The sequence below is a fragment of the Diabrotica undecimpunctata genome, chromosome 5, assembly GCF_040954645.1.
Source record: "Diabrotica undecimpunctata isolate CICGRU chromosome 5, icDiaUnde3, whole genome shotgun sequence".
NCBI lineage: Eukaryota > Metazoa > Arthropoda > Insecta > Coleoptera > Chrysomelidae > Diabrotica > Diabrotica undecimpunctata.
Window position 1 is genome coordinate 148,212,793 of NC_092807.1, and position 24,779 is coordinate 148,237,571.

Genomic DNA, 24,779 nt, shown 5'->3' on the forward strand with positions numbered 1-24,779 from the left:
ACAAGAAGTTGAGACAGACTATGAAAAGTAAGGAACCTGACAAGAAGGTGACCAAAGTAAACACTTTTTGTGACAATTGCGAAAAGAAACCGGCTTTGTGCTTAACTTGTTTTAATGATAGACATATCTAATTATTAATTACTATTTTAATTATTATATATTTTTGTACACTTTAATATTACTTCAAATAAAAATTGATCATTTTATTTATTTTTTAAAAGTAAAATATTTCAAATTGCCACATAAGTATCAGTATATTTTTTATATACCGTAAATACTTTACCGGACATCGGAATCTGGTGCTATGTCTGCCAGAAATGGATTAGAGTGTTTACTATGAGATGGCAGTGTTAGATTCAAGGTAATTTCAAATACAAAGTCACAGAAACCATTTATTTATAAATATGTTTACCAGACCCATAGGTCTGGTATCGTCCGAACAGTAGACAGTGTTACCAGATACAGGAATCTGGTAACGTCAATAAATGTTACTGACAAATTTAATGCCGTCGTTAACGTGTTAAGGGAGGCCTATGTCCAGCAGTGGACGTGATAAATGAAGGCTGGATGATGATGAATCTGATTTTAAAGTTCCACCTAGGTCGAGGAAAAATATATTATTATCGGTATGTTGATGACAACTTCTATTACAACTAGTGCGTGTTGTCCAAGTCTACCTGTCGACATACTGTAACGAACATAAACCTCGACGTTCCATATAATCTAATTATTTGTAATAGCGTCTTCTCTTCAGAACAATCTAACGGTAAAAATTTTTGTTGTATTTGGCTATGTAAAGATCAGTAAAATGTGTTTACTATTTCCAAATACATATATCTAAAAGAGAGTCGTCTTACAGTTAATCGCCTTGTTCTAATCTATCTACATTCCGATTTTCTAGTATCTCAAAGCCTTCATGTAAGGTTCAATGAATGATGATTGACAATGAATTCTTATCTCTTACCACATTACTCGTCCATTGGCCAACCCGATCCAGTAGCGTATTCAAATTCAAAGTCGCAGATCCATTTTAGATTTTATACTGTGACGTTTACATTTTTATATTAAATTAAATTATTCATAATGGAGTGTGCTCTTAATCATCCGGCAGACATATTTTTAAATGCTTGCACAAAATTCATTTATATATCTTCATAATAATGTTTATTACGTTTTTAAGTGGAGTGTCAAAGATATCATCGCAATTTTAAAAACAAATAGTATAGACGAGTTTATAATTCAAATTAGTATCTACAATAGAAATGATGTATCTACAAATAGGGATAAAAGTGTCACGAATCACAAAATAAAAAACGGGATGTGACACTCCGGGAGTTACCGAGGAGAGAAAGCATAGCATTATTATCATCTACGCATGTAGCGAGGATTTTAAATTCATTTTTATTTTATTTTTAATTTATTTTATTTTCGTCAATTTTATTTTATTTTAATTTATTTTATTTTATTTATTTTATTTTATTTAATTTTATTTAATTTTATTTAATTTTATTTAATTTTATTTAATTTTATTTAATTTTATTTAATTTTATTTAATTTTATTTAGTTTTATTTAATTTTATTTAATTTTATTTAATTTTATTTAGTTTTATTTAATTTTATTTAATTTTATTTAATTTTATTTAATTTTATTTAATTTTATTTAATTTTATTTAATTTTATTTAATTTTATTTAATTTTATTTAATTTTATTTAATTTTATTTAATTTTATTTAATTTTATTTAATTTTATTTAATTTTATTTAGTTTTATTTAATTTTATTTAATTTTATTTAATTTTATTTAGTTTTATTTAATTTTATTTAATTTTATTTAATTTTATTTAATTTTATTTAATTTTATTTAATTTTATTTAATTTTATTTAATTTTATTTAATTTTATTTAATTTTATTTAATTTTATTTAATTTTATTTAATTTTATTTAATTTTATTTAATTTTATTTAATTTAATTTTATTTTATTTTATTTTATTTTATTTCATTTTATTTTATTTCATTAATAAATAGCTCGAATGTGGACTTGCGAAGGGTGTGTACAGTCATTAGGTAGCGTCGTTACAGTCGGTTCTATTTTTTCATACCTTTTTACGATCCACCGATCCGTTCGTAGCCCGCGATAAGAAAGCTATGCTTCCAAATGCATTTTTGTTAGTACCAGATTGTAATATATTAATAAATTTATAATGTTTTTTAGTAAAGTGTATATATTTTTTTTCAGATCTGTTCCCAGTCTCTCACTACAATGCAGCTACCATACCATTCCATATCCAAATATTTACACATCAGCGCTGTATCAGCCCTGGTTACTACCACCTAGTCTTTGTCATTACCCCTCGTCGACGTTACTGACCACTGCGCCAGCAATGTGTTCGTCACCTGTGTCACCAATCACCCCCACCTCACCATTAGCCCAATCTACTCCAAATAGGCCGGTCTCTAGCCCAATTAGGCCGAGAAGTCGAACGTGATAAGGTAAATATCTGTACTCAAGAGCTAGACTGTCTTAATTCTAAATAATAACTTTATAGTACAACAATTTTTCTGATTAAATTTTAAAGTTTTGCCAGAGGGCAATGGGATTTGTGAGCATTAGAAAACTTATTTCAATTTGTGTTCTTTTCATATCACTGTACTGTTGCAGCACAATAACTACAACAAAAACAACCAATGTAAAATTTTTGGAAAGCGTTTCCGATCTGGAAACCAAAATATTTTCTTTCTTTCAAAGTTTTTGTATTATTGGATCGTTATAACATATAATTTATTAATAATTATGGTTTGTATATTTGTCATCTTATCTTGTTAGAAAAATGTGCCTGATTGAAAAAGATCAAAATACGTAAAAAAAGAGGCAAGTTAGACGAGGTGTAAATATTCCTGTTCGTGTATTCTTTGCGCATTATTTTTGTATGTGACTTAGTTTGAAATGACGGGTTTTTATATTTCAATAGAAATACTATAGATTGTCTCAAAGTGACTAGTCTGTACAGGGTAAATGCACAACATCGATACCATACTTCTTTGCAAACTTGTATTAAAATAGACGTCACTTCTTACTACTAGCCTAATCCATCTTTTGTGTTGAGGGTAGCTTAAGTACTAATGCCCACTAACGACTCTGCCTGGCTTCCTTCTGTCAGTGGTTCTCAAACATAAATAATATTTGCTACAACATGCTTGGGTTAAATTAAAATAAAATAGAAATTAAGAAATGCCTTTTATTTATGTCACACAAGCAGTTTGTTTTTAATTCTACAGTATGTGCTAGCGATACAAACCATTTGTTTATAGATTTAAATAAAATCGAATAAAATACAACTAAAATATAAAGAAATATTTTATTTATGTATTGTTCCGTTCAAAAGTTAAGGGGGGAATGACTTTTAATAACCGCACTGTATATGTTGGCAGTAACAAAACGTAGAAATATCTGAAAATAAAACTAATAAATAAGTTGAAAATAAAAGAAGTCATTGTATTTAATTTCGTGTGTAAGTAATTGTAATTGTACACCATTATATTTAGTTCCTTTTTCTGTCAATCGCTGTCACATTCAGTTTCTGTTATCACATTATTATCGTGTTATCACTATCTCCGTTATTTATATTTATAATAATTGGTTCGCTATCATCCAATAAATTGTCAATTTCCCACATTTTTTTTTTCTGTTGCTATTACGTGGTTTACGTAGTTTTCCATTTCTCTGGCGTAATGACCTGGTACGCTGCTGTAATTAAATTTTGCATTTCAGCTTCTTTAAAATTCACGTTGCGTCCAGCTATATACCGTTTCACTTTACTCCAAACTATTTCCATGGGAATGAGTTCACAGTGATAGGGTGGGAGCCTCAGAATCTTCACATTGTACTTTTTGGCAATATCTTCTATTATGTATCTGTCATATTTTGCTTTAAAGGCCTTCACTACATCAAGTAACTCGCATTTTAGGTAGTCTTCTTCAAAAAATAGGTCCTTTGATAGAAGCCGTTCTTGAATATCTTTTTTTAGTGTTGAACTGTTGGGAATTTGTTCTGACTTTCTGCTGTGATAGGAGGCATTGTCCATTACCACAACAGTTTTTTCTGGCAAATTTAGCATTAAGTTATTTTCGAACCAATCTTCGAAGGTCGGTCCATCCATTTCGTCGTGGTAATCCTGAGTATGTTTCTTTGTCAAAAACGTGAGCTCTGCGCTCTGCTTCATCAACAAATGCACTGGTAGATCATGCGTACAATAAAACGAACCGTGCACCACAAGCTGTTGGAGCTTTTAATCCTGTTTTCAGACCACGAACAAAAGCATCGCGATGAGATGTAATTGTTTTATCATCCCATTCTTTTTTCACACTGTGCCCGATATTTACCCATGATTCATGCAAATACACTATGTTGTATCCTTTTGCACGGTATTTACGAATTGCGCGTAAATAAAGATGGCACCACGAGATGATTTCTGGTTTTTCAATCAAAATTGAATTTCTGCCACGTGTTATAAACACAAAATCCATATCACTCAGCAAGCGATGTAGCGTGGCCCGTGAAAAGTTGGGCAAAGTTTCTTTGACATTTACAACAGCTAATATGGTGTTTATTGTTAGTGGTATGTTGTCACAAAAAAATTGATGAACTATTCTACGAATTTGGCCCCTGACACCGTCATCGTACTTGTTGTCACGAGAATTACCAACCTTTCGCTTCTTGGGCGTGCTCTTTGGAGATTGCAATCCAGCAGGTGATGAATATTCCTGTCGTATGCAAAACAAAGTCTCTTCGCAAATACCACTCATTTCTGACACTTTCCTACTTACACTTGATACAGAATCGTTGTTATCCTGATTAAGATGATAATTAATAATATTCATTAGTATCTGCTTCTCTGAAAGTTTCAGACCTTTTCCACGTTTCCATTGAACAATTTCCTCCATTTTGCGGTGAAAATTCGGCGTCAAATATATCAATAGCCAACAACAGAAAATAACAATAATTGCCAACAGCGAATCACAACAACAGCCACCAACAAATAATAACAATAACAAAACAGTAACAGTACATCCAAGATGGTACAAATAATCGTAACTCGAATATGTTTACGCGCTCCGAAGAACAAATAAAGACTAATTAAGGCCCTGGATGTATCAAGCTTTTAAACATATTCTGTACAAGAATTACTCTAATTGCTTCTTAATTACTGAATAACTTAGAAGAAAGTATTTGCAGTTGATATCAATCAAAATTACAAATTCCTTACACATTATGGCAGTAATGAGCACCGCAGGGACATAAATAACATTTTAAATTTGGCAGTTAGTAGAAATTACCGGAATTATTTTAAACTTTAAAACAAATGTTTATTTAATGCACATTTTATTACACTACTGCTACTAATAAAAGATAAAAGTTGATAAGTTACTATTAGAAACAAATAATGTATAGTAATATGTAAAATTATTAGCATACGATATTTGTAAATTACATAACATTTACGTGAGGACTTGTTGAGAACTCCTGGTTTATTTCGTCTATTTTGAAAGATAGACAATAGAGAACGCCATCGCTCACTGCATAAAACTGGCAACGTCTTGGCGTAATTCCCATAAGGTTAGCATTGCATATCTTACCCTGTAGATACTAGTCACTTTGAGACAAAGTATAGAAGCCATCTAGTAACTTTCCATAGAAAAGAAGAAATAGTAATAATATTTATTTATACTTCAATCATTTTGAACATTATATGCTAATTTCGCTAAAGTAATTATGTGAAATAAGAAAATTTATGTCAAAAATATATGAATGTGACGAAAAGAAAAATCATATTTTTTTATCAGTATGTACAGTTGATTCCTAAAAAAACTGACAGGACTCTTAGTAAGATTTAATCATTTTGAGCAGTGAATTTGATTGGTCTGACATTATATTATATTTATTATGACAGACAAATAATAAAATAAATAAACGAACAATAAACAATTGATTACATATTATTATGTTAATTCATAAATTGTAATAATTATTAAGGTCTAAATTTTGATATTATTTTGAATTTCTGAATTTTATAAATATTATATAAATGATAGTTTTCACATAAAATAGGGTTGTTGTTATTATTTTTATTATTATTAGGAAATAAAACTCACAAAAGAAAGCGAGGGTCTGGAAGAACAAAACTATACTAAATTTAGGCATGTAAAAATAAAATTATTATTGTGTAATATCTCCATCAGCATTGATAACTACTTGTAGTCTTCAGTCCATCTGCGTGAAAGGAACTATAAAATTGTCTTCTTCAGAGAACCCTTCCCTACCTGCTGTGTACCATGCCACAGCTCTTCAGCATTTTGAGATATAAACTTATGCCGATACAACCGTTTTATAATAACCCCCACACATTCTCGATTTTAATCAGGCTTTAAAACTTACCATGGTTGGCCATGGTAAGGTTTTGATGTTGATATTCTGGAGCTACTGGTTTTTTATATTTGCAGTGTGAACAAGACAATTATCTTGTTGGAGGATAAAATTATATTTTGGAAACAACTGTTCTACACTGGGAAACATGATGTTTTCTAGAATATTCGGATGAGTCTGCCCAATAAATCTGCCATCAATACGCCATACCATTCTTATTCCTCTAGATGACATCCATCCCCATACATTGGGACTAGAATGACCAGCTGTTCGATAAGTCTATTATTATCTGGTCTATTCTCCCAAATTTTGCCCTTGTTAGAATATTGAAAAATTTTCTCATCTGTAAATATTACCCTGTCCCAAAAATCTTGATTTTGTAGCTGACGGTAAGCAAATATAAGTATTGATTGCTTCTGTTGTGGTGTAAGAGCTTGTTTTTTGCTGGAGTTCGGTACCTAAGATGCGTTGCTTTGTTGGCGCCAAGTTGTTGTCTTTCTTCCCGGAAACATAATTATTGCAGTTTTCGCATCTTCAAAAGGATTCTCTTCTAATCTCTCCAAAAGCGTACGGTTTTCATGAGCGGTAGATATTTTTGGTCTTCCAGAACCATCTCTGCTTCTTTCCAACTTTTATTAATATTAATAACTGTTATTCTGCTTACGTTAAAATTGTTCTCTAAGGTAGATAGTCACCAATTATCTTCTAATTTTGTTACAGTTCTTGCTTTTAGTTCTTTGCTAGCATGTGGAGCCATTTTTTGAGGTTGAACAGAATAAGTTATGTGACAAATTTTAAGATTTGGCACTGATAGTGATAGTATGTTAATAATAAGTATTTATGCTTAAAAATGCACTGCTCAATTTTTTACAAAATACGCTTTACGAATCGTATCAGTTTTTTAGGAACCAGCTATATAATATATTCTTCTGGGATAGAAGCTATTAATAAAGTTCTCCAAGTTTACTTAATCGTACCGCTTAGTAGTAAGTATAGGAGTGATAGAAAAAAAAAAACATTTGACTTCCAAAATCTTTCTTCTATCTAAATGCCTTTTACTGTAGAGTATACAGCTTGTTAGCTGGATCTTTGCACATTGTTTTATCATCATTCGTATTATAGGAATTAAAACAAAACATATGAAACAAAACTTACGTCGGTTCTAAAAATTTGAAAATTACTAATATTACGACAAACATTTTTATACTTCTTTAACATTTCATTAATTGTATTTTGAAAACTGAGTACACATTTATGGACGAAATTTTCCAATTTCCGGTAACCTACAGGCTGTCCAATAACAGCTACATTAAATAAATATTTAAACCGAACTTATCAGAAATAAAAGTGTTCTCATTGTAAACAAGCAAATAAATGGGTTATAATCTAAAAAACTGAATAAAAATCTACCTATGGCTCAGTCATCTTTATCATTCTGTTGATTTAGTGTTAAATATGGTTTTCAGAATTATTTATTGACTTCGTTTTTACTTTTGTTGATGACATTAATGGATTCAATATCTAAGAGGATTGAGCATCATAACGGGTAGTATTTATACAAAATGACTTAAATTGTAGTAAACATAATAAGCACTAGAAGCAGGTTACACATGCTTTCAAACTAATTTAAAAAAAAGTACCTTCAAAAATTAAGAAAACAAAATTTAAATAAAGAACCGATATTGTTACAGCCAATACCTGGCAGCCTTTATAAGATTTTGAATGATTTTTGGGATTGGCATCCATATCGGCATTTATCATTTTGGACCTGTGGGTCTTTGGCGATATATTTCAGGTAATTTTTTAGTTGGTATAACCTGATCCTGAATGCCAAGTTGGGAACCTTCTGTGGCTGACTTCATTAAGATGTTGCCCATGCAGAGGTTTTTCTATTAAGGTGAGCATTTTTTCGTTCTGTGAGAGGTGGTTTGTTCGCATTTTCGGTTCCCTTAGTTTAAGCAGTGTTCTGTCATCTACTGCGCGCGCTGTCATCTATCAATCGCGTGGTGTAAACTAAATGTCTCACTCTGTATCTGAAAATAAGTTCTTAATTACCATTAGTCCTTGTCCTTCTAGATACCGCGGTAATGCTACTTTTTCTACTGCTTTAGAAGGATAATGTTTAGACGGATAGTGCTTTTGTGAGGTTTGTTTATACTTTCCGCTGTTATTAATATTATTGGTAATTGGAAATGCAGAAGTATATCCAGAAATGAGTCTCGTATTTCATACTAATTCATTTTTATTACCTATGCTTTCTCATTTTGGCACCAAATGTGTTATCTCTAGTCTTCCCATCATATAAATTTTTAGTTGTAACCTTTATAATCACTTTATTCATATATCTAAGCATTCTCGTTGCCATTACATGCATTCGTTGTTGTTTTTCTTATCTGCTTAATATTTACTTGCTACCACAACCTTTCGTCTTATTCCATTTCATCCATCCCGTTCTAATTTTAGAGTATACATTTCTTTTTTCTCATTACTTTATGTTATTTAAAACTATTAGTTTTTACATTCGTTTCATTATTCCATCTTATCTTGTTTGTCGTAATAACTATCTTTAAATGGATATTGTATTAATTATGTTTGCCTTAAAAGTTTTAAAACTTTTCCTTCAAGTCCTTGTTTCCACTGCTCCAGTATTTGCTCAATATCGTGAGTATTTTCTACTAACACTACATCATTAGCAAACATTAAGCACCAGAGAATGTTAGCAAGCAGTCTCTCTGTTATCTGATCCGACACTAATAGGAATAGACAAGGAGTACGCAATGAACTCTGATTCAATTTTACTTTGACTGATAAATCAAATTTATCAATCTTTTCCAACAGTAGTTGTAGAATTCTTTTATACATATCTCTCCCATTTGTCACATATTCACAGGTATATCTTTATTATTGAATGCCTACCACAGAACCTCTCAAATAAACCCTATCACATGCTTTCTCCAAACCAATCAATAAGCATTTGTTTCTTTATTTGGATATGTTTCACTTTTGTACCCAAGTACTAATTTATTGCTGCTCCATTCGTCTGAAATTTGTCCCTTCTCTACTATTATATGAAATATATCTCTTAACCAATTTATTTCTGACTTTCTTAACGCTGTCCGGACTACCTCAGGTAAACCATGTTATTAAAATGCTTTACCTTTCTTTATTTGTTAAAGAGCTTGAGTTACTCCTTCGTTTGTTATTTTGGTGACCATTGCAGTTACTGTCTCTGTTAGTTCAATAGGTATTTTCTCAATTCTTCTTTTACTAAAACTATTTTTCCATCGGTTTTCGACATTTTTTCGCGAACAAGTATTTTATTATACTTATCTCTTTTACTTTAAGTTCAATCTCCATTACGGAGGTTAACAGTAAGTTAAATAAAGTAAATCCCAGCTCCAGGGGACAGTAGATTCCCGGAGTAAGGTGTTCTTTATGTCCAATGATCAAAGTCGTCATAGAGACGGCCTGCTCTAACCCTCCTCATCACCCTCTCCCCTCCTTAGTCGTAGATAAAACGTTGTCGAGACTTTACTTTTCTTTGGATCTTGGACGCTCTGGAAAATGAAGAAGCCTTTCTGCTATAATGCGGATTTAGTAGGGTTGGCACCATGCGCCTTGATCCCTGGCTTACCTTTTTTTCTGTGAAACTTCTAGAATTGTCACTTCTAATATGTGCTTGTCTAGCGAGACAGGGACCTTGATTTCTGGCCTTGATCACTGACTCTCCTCACAAAGGTTTTGTGTGTACCGGACGATCGGCTGCTGAATTGGAAAACGGTGATCGGTAACCTCGCCAGTCGACCACTCGAAGAGTCTGGCCACCAAACCAATGCTTATCGGAATTACAGCTTAGGAATTACGGTTGGTAAATTTACTTAGCCTATTTATGAACTAACCTATTTTAACTACTTCACTTGTCAGGTCCAGTACCATTTTTCGTTTCCTTTTGTGACTACCTTTTCATGTTTCTATCTTTATACTCTTCGGGTTTATATTCTACTAATTGTTGTCTGGATCTTCTCTTCCTTGCAGGTCTGTTTTAATCGTAGTTCCTGTAATTATTAGACCTTTATTCGGATAGTTTCTTAGTTCTTTGAAGATTCCATACACTTTTTCTAAGATCCCTATCTCTTAGGTGTGTCTGTTTACAAATCTATCGGATACATATGTGAGTATGTTCACAGCCTTCCTTATACTATATACTGGTTTTAAACTATTTGCATCTTCTTCCTACTATCTATTGGTTTTACAGGTTTTGTGCTAAGCTACCGATCCACATGCTATGACTGGTATGACGATACTGTTTGTCATTTTTAACTTTATTTTCAGGTATTAACGTCTTAAGGTCTTAGTGTGGGTCTTAATATCTTACCAATAGCGATATCGCTATTGGCATGTGTATATGTGACATTTTTTTAACATTAGCACTCTTAAGTATTTTGACTGGTTGGACAATTATACCTGTGATATTAACATCCTTACTTAACGGTCTTGACTTCCGAATGCACTTCCAATTGATTTAGCGCATGTTGTAGGCTGTCTCATCGAAATATAGACTGAGCATAATTCGCGGGTTGGTTGGTGTGTCTGCGCTGTAGCTGGTATACAGAAAGGGTGACAGTATTCCTCCTTGTGGCACTCCAGCCTCAATCATTCCGACTTAAGACAGGACGTGTTCTATCTGAATCCTAAAATTTCTGTTGTCTAGGTAGATAAGAGATTGCATGTCATTGCCTTGCTGTATCCAAATTGGCTTATTTTATAGATGAGCCTTTCGTAACACACTTTGTCAAATGCCTTATTGACATCTAGGAATGTAGCAGCAGTGTATTTTTTCTGGTTGAAACCTTCTGTGATCTGTGCCACTTGTAGCTCGTTGAAGTGGTCAGTTGTAAAACTAAACTCTGGTATCGTTGCTATTGTTTCAGGGTCTTTTTTAAGTTCTTATTTGGAATAATAACTAGAATTACTCTCTTTGCAACCTATGTTATTGATGATCTTCTTCTTACTGTGCCGTCTTTTAACAATGGTTGGCAATCACTTCTTTAAACGCTTTCCTATCTTTTGTAATGTAAAATATCTGTCCAACATTGAGGTTAGTCCAATATCTAGTAGGCTGAAAAAACACCGCATAAAAAATTTTTAGAAAATTTTTTTTGTATATTTTTTAACAATATCTTATATCAAAAATAAACTGTTAGCACGTGTACCGAGTACCGAGTACTCGTGTACCGAGTTGCAAACTCGTTGATAGTACTCAGTTCAGAAGCTGAATTTATAGCGTTCACTTTTCAATACCAGTTTTAACTTAAGCCCACCACTTACGTTCCAACGGCACAGTATGATTTTGTCTAATGCAATTCAGTACAATAATGTTGAAAATTGGATGGATACAAACACATACCGATTTTGCAGTACGAGTTTTACTTTTAAATCAGAAACAAAGAACGAGAAAGCAATCAGAAACATATGTATAAACGAAAAAATATAAGAAACGTTGGTGGTGGTGCAAATATTGGTTGCTAAAGAGACATACATACAGCCACGTTCATTTATTAGAAGAACTACCATTATATCCAGATGATTGGAGGAATTACCTTCCAATGGATGCATCTACTTACGTTTAATTGTTATCACTATCACCAATAACACCTCTTATTCAGAAACAGGACACGGTTATGCGTTTTTCAATAACACAGAAAAGTTACAAAACAGTGAACTGATGCTACCTTACCTATGTTGGGGATGATTCTTTTTCGTTAGGGGAAAACTTGCTTAAACCATTTCCTCAGAGAAATTTGGATAGAGAAAGAGCTATTTTCAACTACGGACTGTCACTAGCTCGTCGAATCATTGAAAACGTTTTTGTAATTCTGGCTGCTAGATTTCGAACATTTTATACGACAATCAAATTAGGAGCAATTGATATGAGAGTGATGGCATGTTGCAACTTACATAATCTGTTGAGAATAAAATATTCACAAGTATACGCTCCTACTGAGCATTTGGACCATGAACATTAAGAATCTGGAATGGTTACATTAGCTCTTCGAGCTACCTGAAATGATTTTATTGATCTACAACAAATTTCGCACAACAGATGTTTGTCACAGATTGAGAAGATCACAAGAAACAATTTTATGGAGTATTTTAATAATAAGGTAGCTGTAATCTGGTAAAATAAAGCTATAAGCTATATTTCCTCCGATCCTGCACCGGATTTGCTGCAGTTTTTTACTAATTTTAATTCCCTTTTGTAAGATGTTCGAAAATTCTTAATGTTCTTTTTTACCAACTCTTCATTAGCATCCGCTTTATCATGATATAAGGTCGATTCTATTTTCCAAAGACACTCTTGTTTTTTATAAATATCAAAAAAATCTCTTAAAAACTTCTTGTTATAAGCCATTTTCGAAATTTACCTGCAAATATTTTTTTTGCAGTCGTACGATTTTGTCGTTGCCACAATACAAAGTGACGAATCAACAAACTCTGTTGTACTGCTGCAGAAGTGCAGACTGACTTGTTTCCTTGTTTGTCTGCAGTCAAATCGCACCGATTTGGTCGAATGATGTAAATATACGATCAAATTACGTTCAATTTTGTAGTATTCGACAAAATCGTACTGCGACGTTGGAACGTGAGTGAAGGGCTTTAAAAGCAACTCCTAACACCCAACTGATGCATTTCAAGATCACGAAGAAAATGCAAACTTAGAAAAAATATGTTAAAACTTACGTTCTGAAAAAATCCCATAAACTGTTACATAATAAAATATTATATAAACATTTTGGAGGTTTTTTACATAGTTAATGTAAAGGCTTATACAATCTTTATGAGATTGTTTCAATTTATTTACTTACGGGATGGTATATCGGGCTTCTTTCTATTTTACAAGTACAAAATACGTTTATCTTACGTTCAGAAAGTACAGTAAAACCTCGATATAACGGACTCCTTGGGGGAAGGGTATGTCCGTTAAAGCCGAAAGTCCGTTATATAAAAATATCTTTAAAAGAAATCAAAACACTTTTTCTTTAATATATATGTACACTGTATTCAGATATATATAAAAAATACAAAATACAAACAAAATTCTATTTAATTGACTTCGGACATTCGTCGTGAAGTGACGTTGTTGTTGATATCGACGCGCTTACTGTCGGTAATCATGTTTTGAAAAAGGAATCAAGTTTTGTTTGCAATTTTGATGTTTGCTGTTTTTTTTATGATTAACTCTCTAAAATTACGAAAATGCTTAGAATACAGTTGAACTTCGTTATCTGATGAATATAATCAATAAATGCTATTAGAGCGTCGAGATACGATCTTACCTCTGATAATTTTATTTTGGCAGTATTGTTTTGTCATCTTCTTCGCTAACTTCACTTTCATCCTCACTTTTTAGGTTCATAACTTCATTTGCTATTTCACTTTCCGTCATGATGTTATATCCAGGGTCACCTTCTCTAGCCCAGGGTCACTTTCTTTAGATTTACTTCTAGCCATTGTAAAACATCTTCCTCAGCTACATGTTCTCCTGCATTATTATGTATTGTCCTACATAAATCAGTAACTTCGAAGCCTTCTATATCTATGCATCTTGGCCATCAAACAAATTCTTCCAACCATTTTTTAATGTTTGTTCTTTCACATCCTTCCATGCTGCAGAAAAATTAAAAATTGTTGATTTTAAATTGTAAGACCTTAAGTTTTGCAAGCTACGCTGTCCTCTTGGATATTCTGCATTATCTCTATCGTGCAATACAACCATTACTTCGTCTAAAAACTTGCGATGCATGAGTTAATTAAGTAATGTTATATTTTTTGACAAAACCATACAGCTAAAGTTGCCATCTTCTGAATAGAATATTTTCAGAGGGGTGAGCAGGAGCGTTGTCTAAAAGTAATAAACATTTCACCTCTGCTGGCCCAATTCCCAATTTCTTCTCTTGAAATTTTCTCACTGAAGGTACAAATTCTTTGAAAAACCATTTTTTGAAAATATCTCGAAATGTGTCCTCTTATGCTAAATTTTATTGAAATTTTTGTAAAATACAGTGGTATGGGACGGGCTAAGCATGTATTAACAGTTCGTTTTTATTTTTTTTTTCTACATTTGACCGGATTTTTTGTCGGTTATATCCGAAGTCCGTTAAATAGAGGTCCGTTATATCGAGGTTTTACTGTACATTAAAATAGTAGAAAAACCTCCTTCTCCATATCTTCTAATGATATTCTTCGAATGCCATTAAAAGATAGTTTTAAGATTTCTTGTAATTTGCATTAAATTCGAAGAAATAGAATAATATCGAAAGAAACTTTTATGTAAGTCACGATTTCGCAAAATACTTTTATTTTGGATAGAAACACTGAAAATAAGAATTATAGATCATGCAGCATAAATCTGTATGATTTCGCAAAAAAAATTAACAAATTCAGCGTTAATATAGTCTGGCTCTAAGATACAGATATGGTTGTATGTGCCTGTATTTTATTACGTTGGTATAACATGTTACATTATGTTTATAATTTAGTTCAATTATAAATATTTAGACTGTAATAAATTTGTTTTATTATTATTTTTTTATTTTTATTTGCCCATCACAAGCACACCCACATTTTTATTTAGATATGATACTAAATGAATAACAGGCAAAAGAATATGAGTAGTAGAACTTATAAAAATAATTATAAAATTAAGTTAATTCTTAGCTTTCACTAACACCTGTATAAAAATTAGGTTTACATACAACAGGTTACAAATGAAAAAGGACAAATTTAAAAATAAGATATTAATAGAAAGATTCATCATCATCAACTAGCCTGTAACTTCCACTGCTGAACATAGGCCTTTCGCATGCTTTTCCACTTAGTCCGCTTTTGCGCCATCTGAATCCAATTTGTAGTCACTATTTTTATGTCGTCTGTCCATCTCGTTGGGGGTCGACCTCTATGTCTGTTAGCTTGTATTCGGGGTCTCCATTCCAAAATTCTTTTTGTCCACCGGTCATCAACTGATCTTACTACATGACCTGCCCAGTTCCACTTTAGTGTTGTTATCCTTTCAATAACGTCTGCTACTCCTGATCTTTTGCGTATAGTAGCATTGGGTATTCTATCACGTAGAGAAATCCCTAACATTATTCTCTCCATTGCCCTTTCTGCAACTTGTAGTTTACTCACTGTTGCTCTTGTGAGTGTTAGGGGTCATCACTGGCAAAATACACTGATTAAATACTTTTCTTTTCAGACATATTGGAATCTTAGACCTAAAAATATCCTTTACCTTTCCAAATGCAGCCCAAGCGAGGTTTATTCTTCTTTTCAGCTCGATTGTTTAGTTGTCTCGACTTATTCTGATCTCATGGCCCAAGTATTTATAGGTGTCAACTGGCTCAATATCATTGTCTTCTACTGAGATGTTTTTGTTGTGGACTAAATTTGTCATAAATTGAGTTTTTAAAAAAATTATTTTAAGACCAACTCTTTTTGTGGCAGTATGGAATTCTTGGAGCATTATCTGTGCCTCATCAAAGCTGTCTGCAATAAGAACGATATCATCTGCAAATTTAAGGTTATTTAAAAATTTTCCATCTACATTGATGCCCTTTTCGTTCCAATCTATTGTTTTACAAGCGTATTCGAGCAAAGTTGTAAATAATTTAGGAGACATGTTGCCTCCTTGCCGAACACCTCTTTCAATACCAAAGGTCCCAGTATCTTCATTAAGTCTTACACAGGCTGTAGCATGCTGATAGATGTATCTGATGAGGGATATGTATCGGTGATCTATTCTACATTGTGTTAGAGGTTGGAGCATTTCACTTTGATTGACCGTATCAAATGCTTTTTTAAAGTCGACAAAGATAAGTATCAGGGGTCTATTATATTCAATGGTTTTTTGATTTAACGTCTTAATGGTTTGCAAATGATCATTAGTTCCGTATCCAGCTTTAAATCCTGCTTGCTCGCAAGGTTGATAGAAGTCTAGTTTTGATGTATAGGAAGGAAGAATTCCTGAATAGGAAGATTAAAAACCTTAGAATATTGAAATCCAAAGAAAACAAGCCCAACCAATAATTAAAAGGTAAAAAAAAAAAGAAGACATGTTTGAGACCATGAAATCAACCTAAGGCGCAAGACTTTCTTGTACCCAGAACTTCTCAGAGATAAGAACCGTTTCTATACATATTTTAGAATGAATTTTGAAGTTTTGATGAAATTTTAGATCGAACAAAAAATCACCAAACAACAAACAAATTTTAGGGAACAAGTTGATGCTACAGAACGGTTTTATTTTTAATACGTACGTTCTTATAGCCTAGGTGTGACGATTCGAACAATATATCATATTTTTTTACAATTTCAATTAGTTTTTCGATATTCATTTTTATTCGCATTGACGCGACCAGCGATAAACGTAAACAGCTGCGTGCTGCGTTCTGCTGAACGAAAAATTAATTATATCTCCGCGATTGCCGACAGAACGCTGCACAAATTCCTTTGATCGCCAACAGGTCGCGACTCGCGACCAGTATGCGCTGATTAACTTGTTTGTTTCAGACGACTCGACTCGCAGTCGCCATCGTGAACGCAATCGCGTCGTGTCGCTTAGGTGTGCTTTTCGCTTTAAGCTTTAATAAAACAGAACAACTATAAATCAAGATCATATCGAATAAATTTACTATGAAATAAAATAGAACAGTTATATACGGTGGTTGATTCCTTTGCGCTTCTCTTGTCCTCTTTATAAATTAAAACATTTATCTTTATGTGCATTCGATTTTTGAGACTCACATCCCAGTAGCAAAAAGTATCGCGTTGATCAAAGATTGGTGTTTAAATACTTCGGTTTTAAAGACATGACTCCAACGCAAATTCATAAATATTTGGGGAGTATTTTAAGGGAATCTGCAGTATCATATGACATACTCAAAAACATAACCATGATCTTCTGCTAGATCTCTCATACCATGTGGTAGGTATATAATTTAGGTATTTACTTCTGAATTTGATATGAACCAATTTTCTGCAAGGTGGGTACCACGAATGATAATAGATCATAATAGTTCTCTTATTCTTCTTTTTATATAGACATGACTCTGTTTTTCAATGTGCCTCCAGTAAGTTGTCGTTCTTCGTTTTTGTGGTCTTCCTACTGATCGTTCTCCTATTAGGAAACCGTCTCTTGTTGTCTTTGCTACTCATTTTCTGTCCTCTCAGCTATACAAAATGTGCAAAAGATTAAATCTTCTAACAAAAGTTGCTATCGCTTTGTTGAATTGATTTGCCAAATATATGGCCTAGGAAGACAAATTGGTTAAACTTGCTGTGGTCGAATCGGTATCAATAAAGTCTTATGACGTCAACAAAGCGATAGCAGCTTTTGCTAAAAGATTTAATCTTTTGCACATTTCGTATAGCCCAGAGGACAGAACAGACATTTAGGAGACATTCGTTGGACTTTCCGAGTTTAAATTTATACCAGCCCGAGTTTCTGATGAAGCAGGGATGCTAACATTAAGTAATTTACTTACTTGACTTTGAAACTGACGATATTTCGGAGATTCCATACTAGGGACGTATATTCCTTTAAATTTATGAACCGTTAACGTGGATACCCGTTTAGCATCGGGCCGTTATCCGTTGAAAAAACGTTCGTTAGCAAAAACTCTTATCCGGAATTTTAAGTATTTGAGAAATCTCCTTCCAAAATTTATGTTTTTATAATTTGTATGAACGGCATCATACAAAATTAAATGGCTTCGCACCAATTCAATTAACTATTCATCTTGTTCTTTTTTCATTTTGTTTTCATGCGTCATAACGTCCACCTGCTGCAATGCTTCGAAACCATATTAACCGTGAACCGACACACGCAGCGGGTGTGGGTTAAAGCCAACCGTTGACGCTAGCCGTGAACTCTGGAGTGTCTCAGAAACCACGGTAATCTAGGCGTAGCATTCTAACCTTCACGGCTTCACGGCAGCCGTTGTCAGTCGCCGCTGACCGCTGACGTGTGTTCAGTGAAACTGATCTATATTTATGTTATTAAATATGTTAATAAATTTAATTAGAACGTATTTTTTGCTTTTTATTCATTAACCCTTCGTATCGAGACCAGCCATAAAAGCTCTAAACAGCGTTCCACGCTAAGAAAATAACATTAGGCTTATGGAGATCAGTGTTGCCAAAACTCTCAGGCATGCGGTTTACTAGATTGTCGATATATTTTTCGAATTTAAATTTTCAATTAACATTTAACTGTAAAGTCAGAATAAAAACTGAAGAACCACAAAGCCTTATTATCATTATATAGTCTCAGAGAACGACATAAAATCGCTGACATACGTACACCGTATTATTTTAAGTTGCAATTAGTAATTAGATATATGCATTCCAAGCAGTCCGTTTATTTGCTTTTAAATCGTTAATAGGCGGCAAAGTGCATGATTTAACTAAGCAATATTTTCTACTGATTTCTATGATTCATGGTATATGATATTCTTACCGAAAAACAAATAAACTGTCGTTACTATAATTAAAATAAGATAAAATAAAATTATTTTTTGTAAATACTATTTATTTAATTAAAATCATTTTCCCTACTTTTCATCTCTTGTTTCGATTAGGCATTTTTGATCAAGTACGTTAAAAAACATTCATTTAATTCATGTCTGTGAAAACGAAAATACAAATTTAAACAACCCTGAATCGTGCTTGTGTTAATCGTGGCATCGCTGCGCTTCTATCGTCCATAAGAAATACATTACCCTATCTCCGCAATGTTATTTTCTTAACGTGAAACGCTCTATAGAACTTTGTTTTTTGCACAAAAAGGTTTTATCTGCTAAGGGTTTAGCTTTTTTATTTATAACTTATGCATGTGCACATATACAATTATTATGCACTATTGATACAGTAAATTGAAGTGCTCTTCTGAGTTACTTTATTTAGATGAGATTAAAGTAATAAATATAAGAAATCGAGAAGTTAAGAGAAATCCGATACCAACAAACTTCATAAAATCGTTTGCTGATTGTATATAAATAAAATTAATTTTATTAATTATTGTAAACGAAATCGCAATGTTGTTAATTCAGGAAATCAAAATAATGATTTTCAAGTTTTACACAAACTGATTGTCAATACATGTTTGTTCAAGAATATGTTCTAAAGCAGTATGCAATCATTTTTTAAATAACAAATGTCAAAAAATAACTTCTTCTAAAATAATGATTTTATTGAAAAATTAAAAATTAACATTGTACGTTTTTTCTGTTTTCTTTATAAAATTACAACTAAGTCGTGATTATTAATACTATGTATTTCCACCTCCTCTATTGTGAATTACACTCTTCATTCGATTTGGCATTGAGTTGATCAAATTCTGGATGTCGTTTTGAGGAAAAGCTTCCCATTCTTCCATGGGCGCCAACCGAAGCTGCTCACGATTTATTGGAGCAGGTATTCTGTTTCTTACCCTTCGTTTGAGTGGGTCCCAAACATGTTCAATCGGGTTTAAATCTGGACTTTGAGCTGGCCAGTTCATTTTTGGCACACCGACAGTTTCCAGATATTGCTTTACCATCCTGGCTACGTGTAGCCGCGCGTTGTCTTGCATAAAAATAAAGTTGTCGCCGACAAACCCAGCAAAAGGCATTAATTACATGCTCGTCTAGAATTTCGGTAATGTATCGGTGTGCACGCAACGCTCCTCTATCAATAAATACGAGATCAGTACGGCCCTCGAACTTAATGTGTATTTATTCAAGTTAACATTAATAGAAATCTTTAAATATTATTTCTACGCGTATATAATAAAATATGTCTAGTGGCTGTAATGCCAATGTACTCGGCAAAGTGATTCTAAAAAAGAACACACCTACCGCCTAAATATTTCGTGTTGGTATCACGTTACCTCACGGGCAATGACGCGGATGACGTGCAACGGTAAGTAAATTAGTTGAAGTATATATTTATGACATTCTCAATAGATGGTTGGATAGGCCAAATTTGACGAAATGCCCTGAAGATGCTCTATAATATATATATTAAAGGAGCGAAAGTACTTGGGCAAGATTTAATAAATAAACTGTGCTCGATATGCCTTTCATTTGATTAAAGTTCATTTATTAGAGCATTCAACCTTATATCACTTTAGTTGTATGTTGTATTATTGTTTATTTAATATTTAATAACTTATGCCTCGCAGCATATATATATATATATATATATATATATATATATATATATATATATATATATATATATATATATATATATATATATATATATGATGTTGTTTTGCTTTTATTCCACTCTCTATTTATAACCCAATATTTATATATACAAACAACCTATTAACCGTTAATAAATTTTTTATTAGCAATTATTCATAGTGAATGGTTTTGTTTATTGACAGTTGCTTTCACATAAACATTTTTTTAAAAAAATTAAAAAATATGCAGTAAGTACTTCACTTCCAAATGGAAACTTGTTGAACTTATAACTTAAAAAAAGTTTGTATACCTCGTAAATATTTATTAGTGCTTACTTGTTCATTTGTTGTGAATAAGAAAACATTTTTTAAAAGTTAACTTTATGTTACTTTGAAAGAAAAATCACTTGTTACTTGGGAATGGTAAAATTATTAAAATGTACTGCAATAAATCGGACTCACAAGCTATTTGATAGAGCCACAAAAATATTAACCAACACTTAATAATTTTCTAGTTCATATTTAATTTGATTTATTTCACGAGCAGGTTGATAGCGATGCTAACGGATAACTAAATATCATCATCATGGCATTCCGATCTTTTGATTCATTAGCATATTCGATTTCGATCAGTTTACATTAACATTTTGGTTTTACAATTCTTTGTGTGATTTGCCATGTTCTACAAGCCATCTTCAGTCTTTTTTTCAACCCAAACAACAGGGTTTTCGTAGTGGAAGATCGTGTACAGATGCAATGTTTGTGATAAAGGAAATTACTCAGAAATCACTAGAGTATAATAGATCAGCATTTCTGTGTCTGACTGACCTAAAGAAAGCGTTTGACAGAGTAAGACTCAAGGATATAATCCATTTTCTGTATCATAGAGAATTTCCCCTAAACATTAGAAAAACTATCGAAAACAACTACCAAAACAACAAAATGGAAGTCAGAATAGATGGACAACTTACAGAACCTATAGAAATAGCCAGCGGAAAAAGATAAGAGAATTTATTGAGCCCCATGCTTTTCAATTTATTCATGGATGATGGATGAATTCATTAAAAGAGTTAACAAAGGAAGTTGGGATACAGAATAAGAAACAAAGAAATAAAAATACTCTGTTACGCAGACAACGCAATATTGATAGCTCGAGATGAAGATAGTCTGCAAAGACTGGTCCCTAGATTTACCATAAGAGCAAAAGAATTTAATACGTCAATCCCATCTCAGAAAACTAAAACAATAGTAGTCAGCAAAGAACCAACCAGATGTAGAATTGAAATTGATTGCATCAGTATTAAACAAGTAATGGAAATAAAATACACTGTTTAGCTATGAAGATCTGGACAAAGAACTGAGAGATTGAGTTTAAACAGCAAATAGACTAGCAGTATGCCTTAACAACACTATATGGCGAAACAGACACATTAAGACTGAGATGAAGTCAAGAATTTATAAAGCCAGTGTAAGACCAATAATGAAATATGACTCAGAAACAAGACCCGACATAGCCACAACGCAAAGGCTACTGGAAACGGCAGAGATGAAAGTACTGAGAAGAATTACAGGAAATACGATGAGAGATCGGAAGAGAGGTGCAGACAATAGAAGAAAATGTAACTTACAGTGTAGAAATGAATGGACACAAAATAGAAAAACAAAGAATGGAATAACCACATAAGCAGAATAAGGTTAAACACAGACAGGGCGGTTTGCGCCGCGTCTGCGCCTCGTCCGCTGCCGCGCGGCTTAAAACCCATTAGGCGGTTTAACAGTGGCAGTAATTTTGCCATTGTATTCGGTGTTGTCAAATTTAGTCGAGTTTTGGACGTAGAATGGTATAATGATGTCTCTAGAATCATCTAGTGGAAGTGACGACGATTTGTTTTTCCTAATAAGTGCAAGTTTACTTCATATTAGATCAAAGACGAAGAAGAAACGCAGGTATTGGATACATCCCATAGTAAATGAACGAAAAAATAAAGCAATGTTTTACACGTTAGTTAAAGAAATTAAAGATGACCCAGAAAAGTTTTTTAATTTTATCCGAATGTCTAAGCAATCTTTTCAAGAGCTATTAGAAATTATTAAAGAGCCATGTTCAAGAAATAACATCCATATAAGAGAAAGCATATCACCAAAAGAAAAACTAATAATAACACTAAGGTAAGTTAACTACGTAGTTGTCACATACTTTTTAAGTATCTTAAAAATATATTTTTTAATTTTAACTCGTTGACTGCGCATGTTTTGTGATTTTTATTATGTATGCATTATTTATGTGTTTTGTTTATTTAGTTTTTATCAATGTTTCTCCCGTTTGTTGTATTTTTTTAAATACAAAAAAAATATATAGGAAAAATACATTTTATAAAATAAATTTTTAATTTTAATTAATTTATCGATATCTATAGCTTCCATAATATATACAAAATTTGGAAAACACTCACAAAAGCAACCAAATAAAACCGCTGCAAAACAGTCACACGTCTGTGTTAAAGCACGAGATATCTATTATTATTATTGTACTGATGGGCCGCCAGAAGTCATAAAACCGCCGACGGCGCATGGTACTCAGCATAGGCCGCGGGGCGGCCGTCGCGGCGAGCTGACGAACGACGGCTCGTCTGTGTTTGTGTTGCACGACATAAGTATTTTTTTTAGACGAGAGACCGCTTTTAACACCGCCGCGACCGCCGACGCGGCGCAAACCGCCCTGTCTGTGTTTAACCTAAGGGAGACCGTTGTCGTCAAAATACGAGTAGCATGACATGACATGAATGCGTGCCCTCCAAGTAAAAACTCGGCAGGACCCTGGGCTACCTGGCCTTTCGGCATACGCCCGTTAACGAAACCTTTGCCCCTACGAGTCCGACACCAAAGTGAAGGTGCCACGGGGCGCGTACCAAAGACGTCCCGTGGGTCCCCCCGTGGGGGTACCCCGTAGGGTTACCTCGACACGTCTAGCACACGCAACCCGCGGGGGCTCCACCTTCCCCGTAGTACCTGTGTTGTGAGTACCTTGCCTACCCGTTACTCCCACACCACGGGCGGGTAGGTTCGGCAGGCGGAGGAATTTCCACCTCACACGTAGACAGGTCGCCGCCGAGGATCTCTCCTCTACCACTCTTGGATCTCCCGGTGGGTACGTGCCGGGGCACCTACACCACTCCTGACCGCCGTCAGGAGCGGTATATCCACACCCCTCCTGACCGAGATCAGGAGAGGTATTTACGGGCCCAGCTCGTTCAACCTCACCAGGCTCTTTTGGAATGGGAGTAGAGTGGTCCCACGAGTAGTCTCGTCTCGGATACTAGGAGTGTAGACCGGTGACCGTGTCGCCGAAGCGACCGTGTGCGTTTCTACAAACCCGACACCTCAAGCGACGGCTCTCCACCTCCCTATTCCTACCCATTAGTCGCCTCTTACGACAGGCAGGGCTTTCTGACCCCGGCCGTATTCTTATCTCCGCGAGCCGGACGGAGAATACGAGTAGCAGGTGATAAGTCACCAATCAACAAAAGAAGTATCGGACGACCGCGCAAAAGATGGAGTGACAACCTTCCATAGAGGTATTAATCTGCGAAAAAACAAGCAGCCGCGAATAGAACCAGCCAACTGAGGCATTCGAAATCTGGATATACCGAGGTATTCTTATAAGATCTTCTTGTGCTACTCCTATCGGAGATTAAAAATCATCAAGGCTATCCTGACCTTGTTTACAGCTGACCTAAAGAGTTCATTAGTGGTACAGCCAAACCAATCTCTCAAATTACGCAACCATGACATTCTTCTACGGCCTGGATTCCGTTTTTCTTCTATTTTTGCTTGTATTATATTTTGAAGTAATGCGTATTTATGTCCTCTCATCAGGTGACCCAAATATTCGAGTTTCCTTCGTTTGATCGTTGACAAAATTTCTGGGTCTTTTCCTATCCTTCGCATTACTTCAAAGTTTGTAACTCTTTCAACCCAACTTATCTTCAGCATTCGACGGTAGCACCACATCTCGAAACTTTCAATTATTTTTATATTGTTTTGTTTGAGAGTCCAGGCCTCTACACCGTATAATAGCGTGTTAAATACGTAGCCCCTTAGCATTCTTAATCGGAGAGGGACGCTTAAATC

The 24,779-nt window shown here is 33.7% G+C and overlaps 1 protein-coding gene across 2 annotated transcripts in view; it reads left to right on the forward strand.

Moving 5' to 3' along the window:
• The window catches only part of dsx (transcription factor doublesex), a 620,621-nt gene that overhangs the window by 506,845 nt on the left and 88,997 nt on the right, over positions 1-24,779 (forward strand). The window contains exon 5 of one of the 2 annotated variants that reach the window (XM_072532995.1): positions 2,237-2,490. In XM_072532995.1, coding sequence (XP_072389096.1) covers positions 2,237-2,486 — 250 coding nt within the window. In that variant the 3' untranslated portion in view covers positions 2,487-2,490. Of the gene's footprint in view, positions 1-2,236; positions 15,007-24,779 lie in introns of those variants that run through there. The other variant, XM_072532996.1, reaches the window with a different exon arrangement.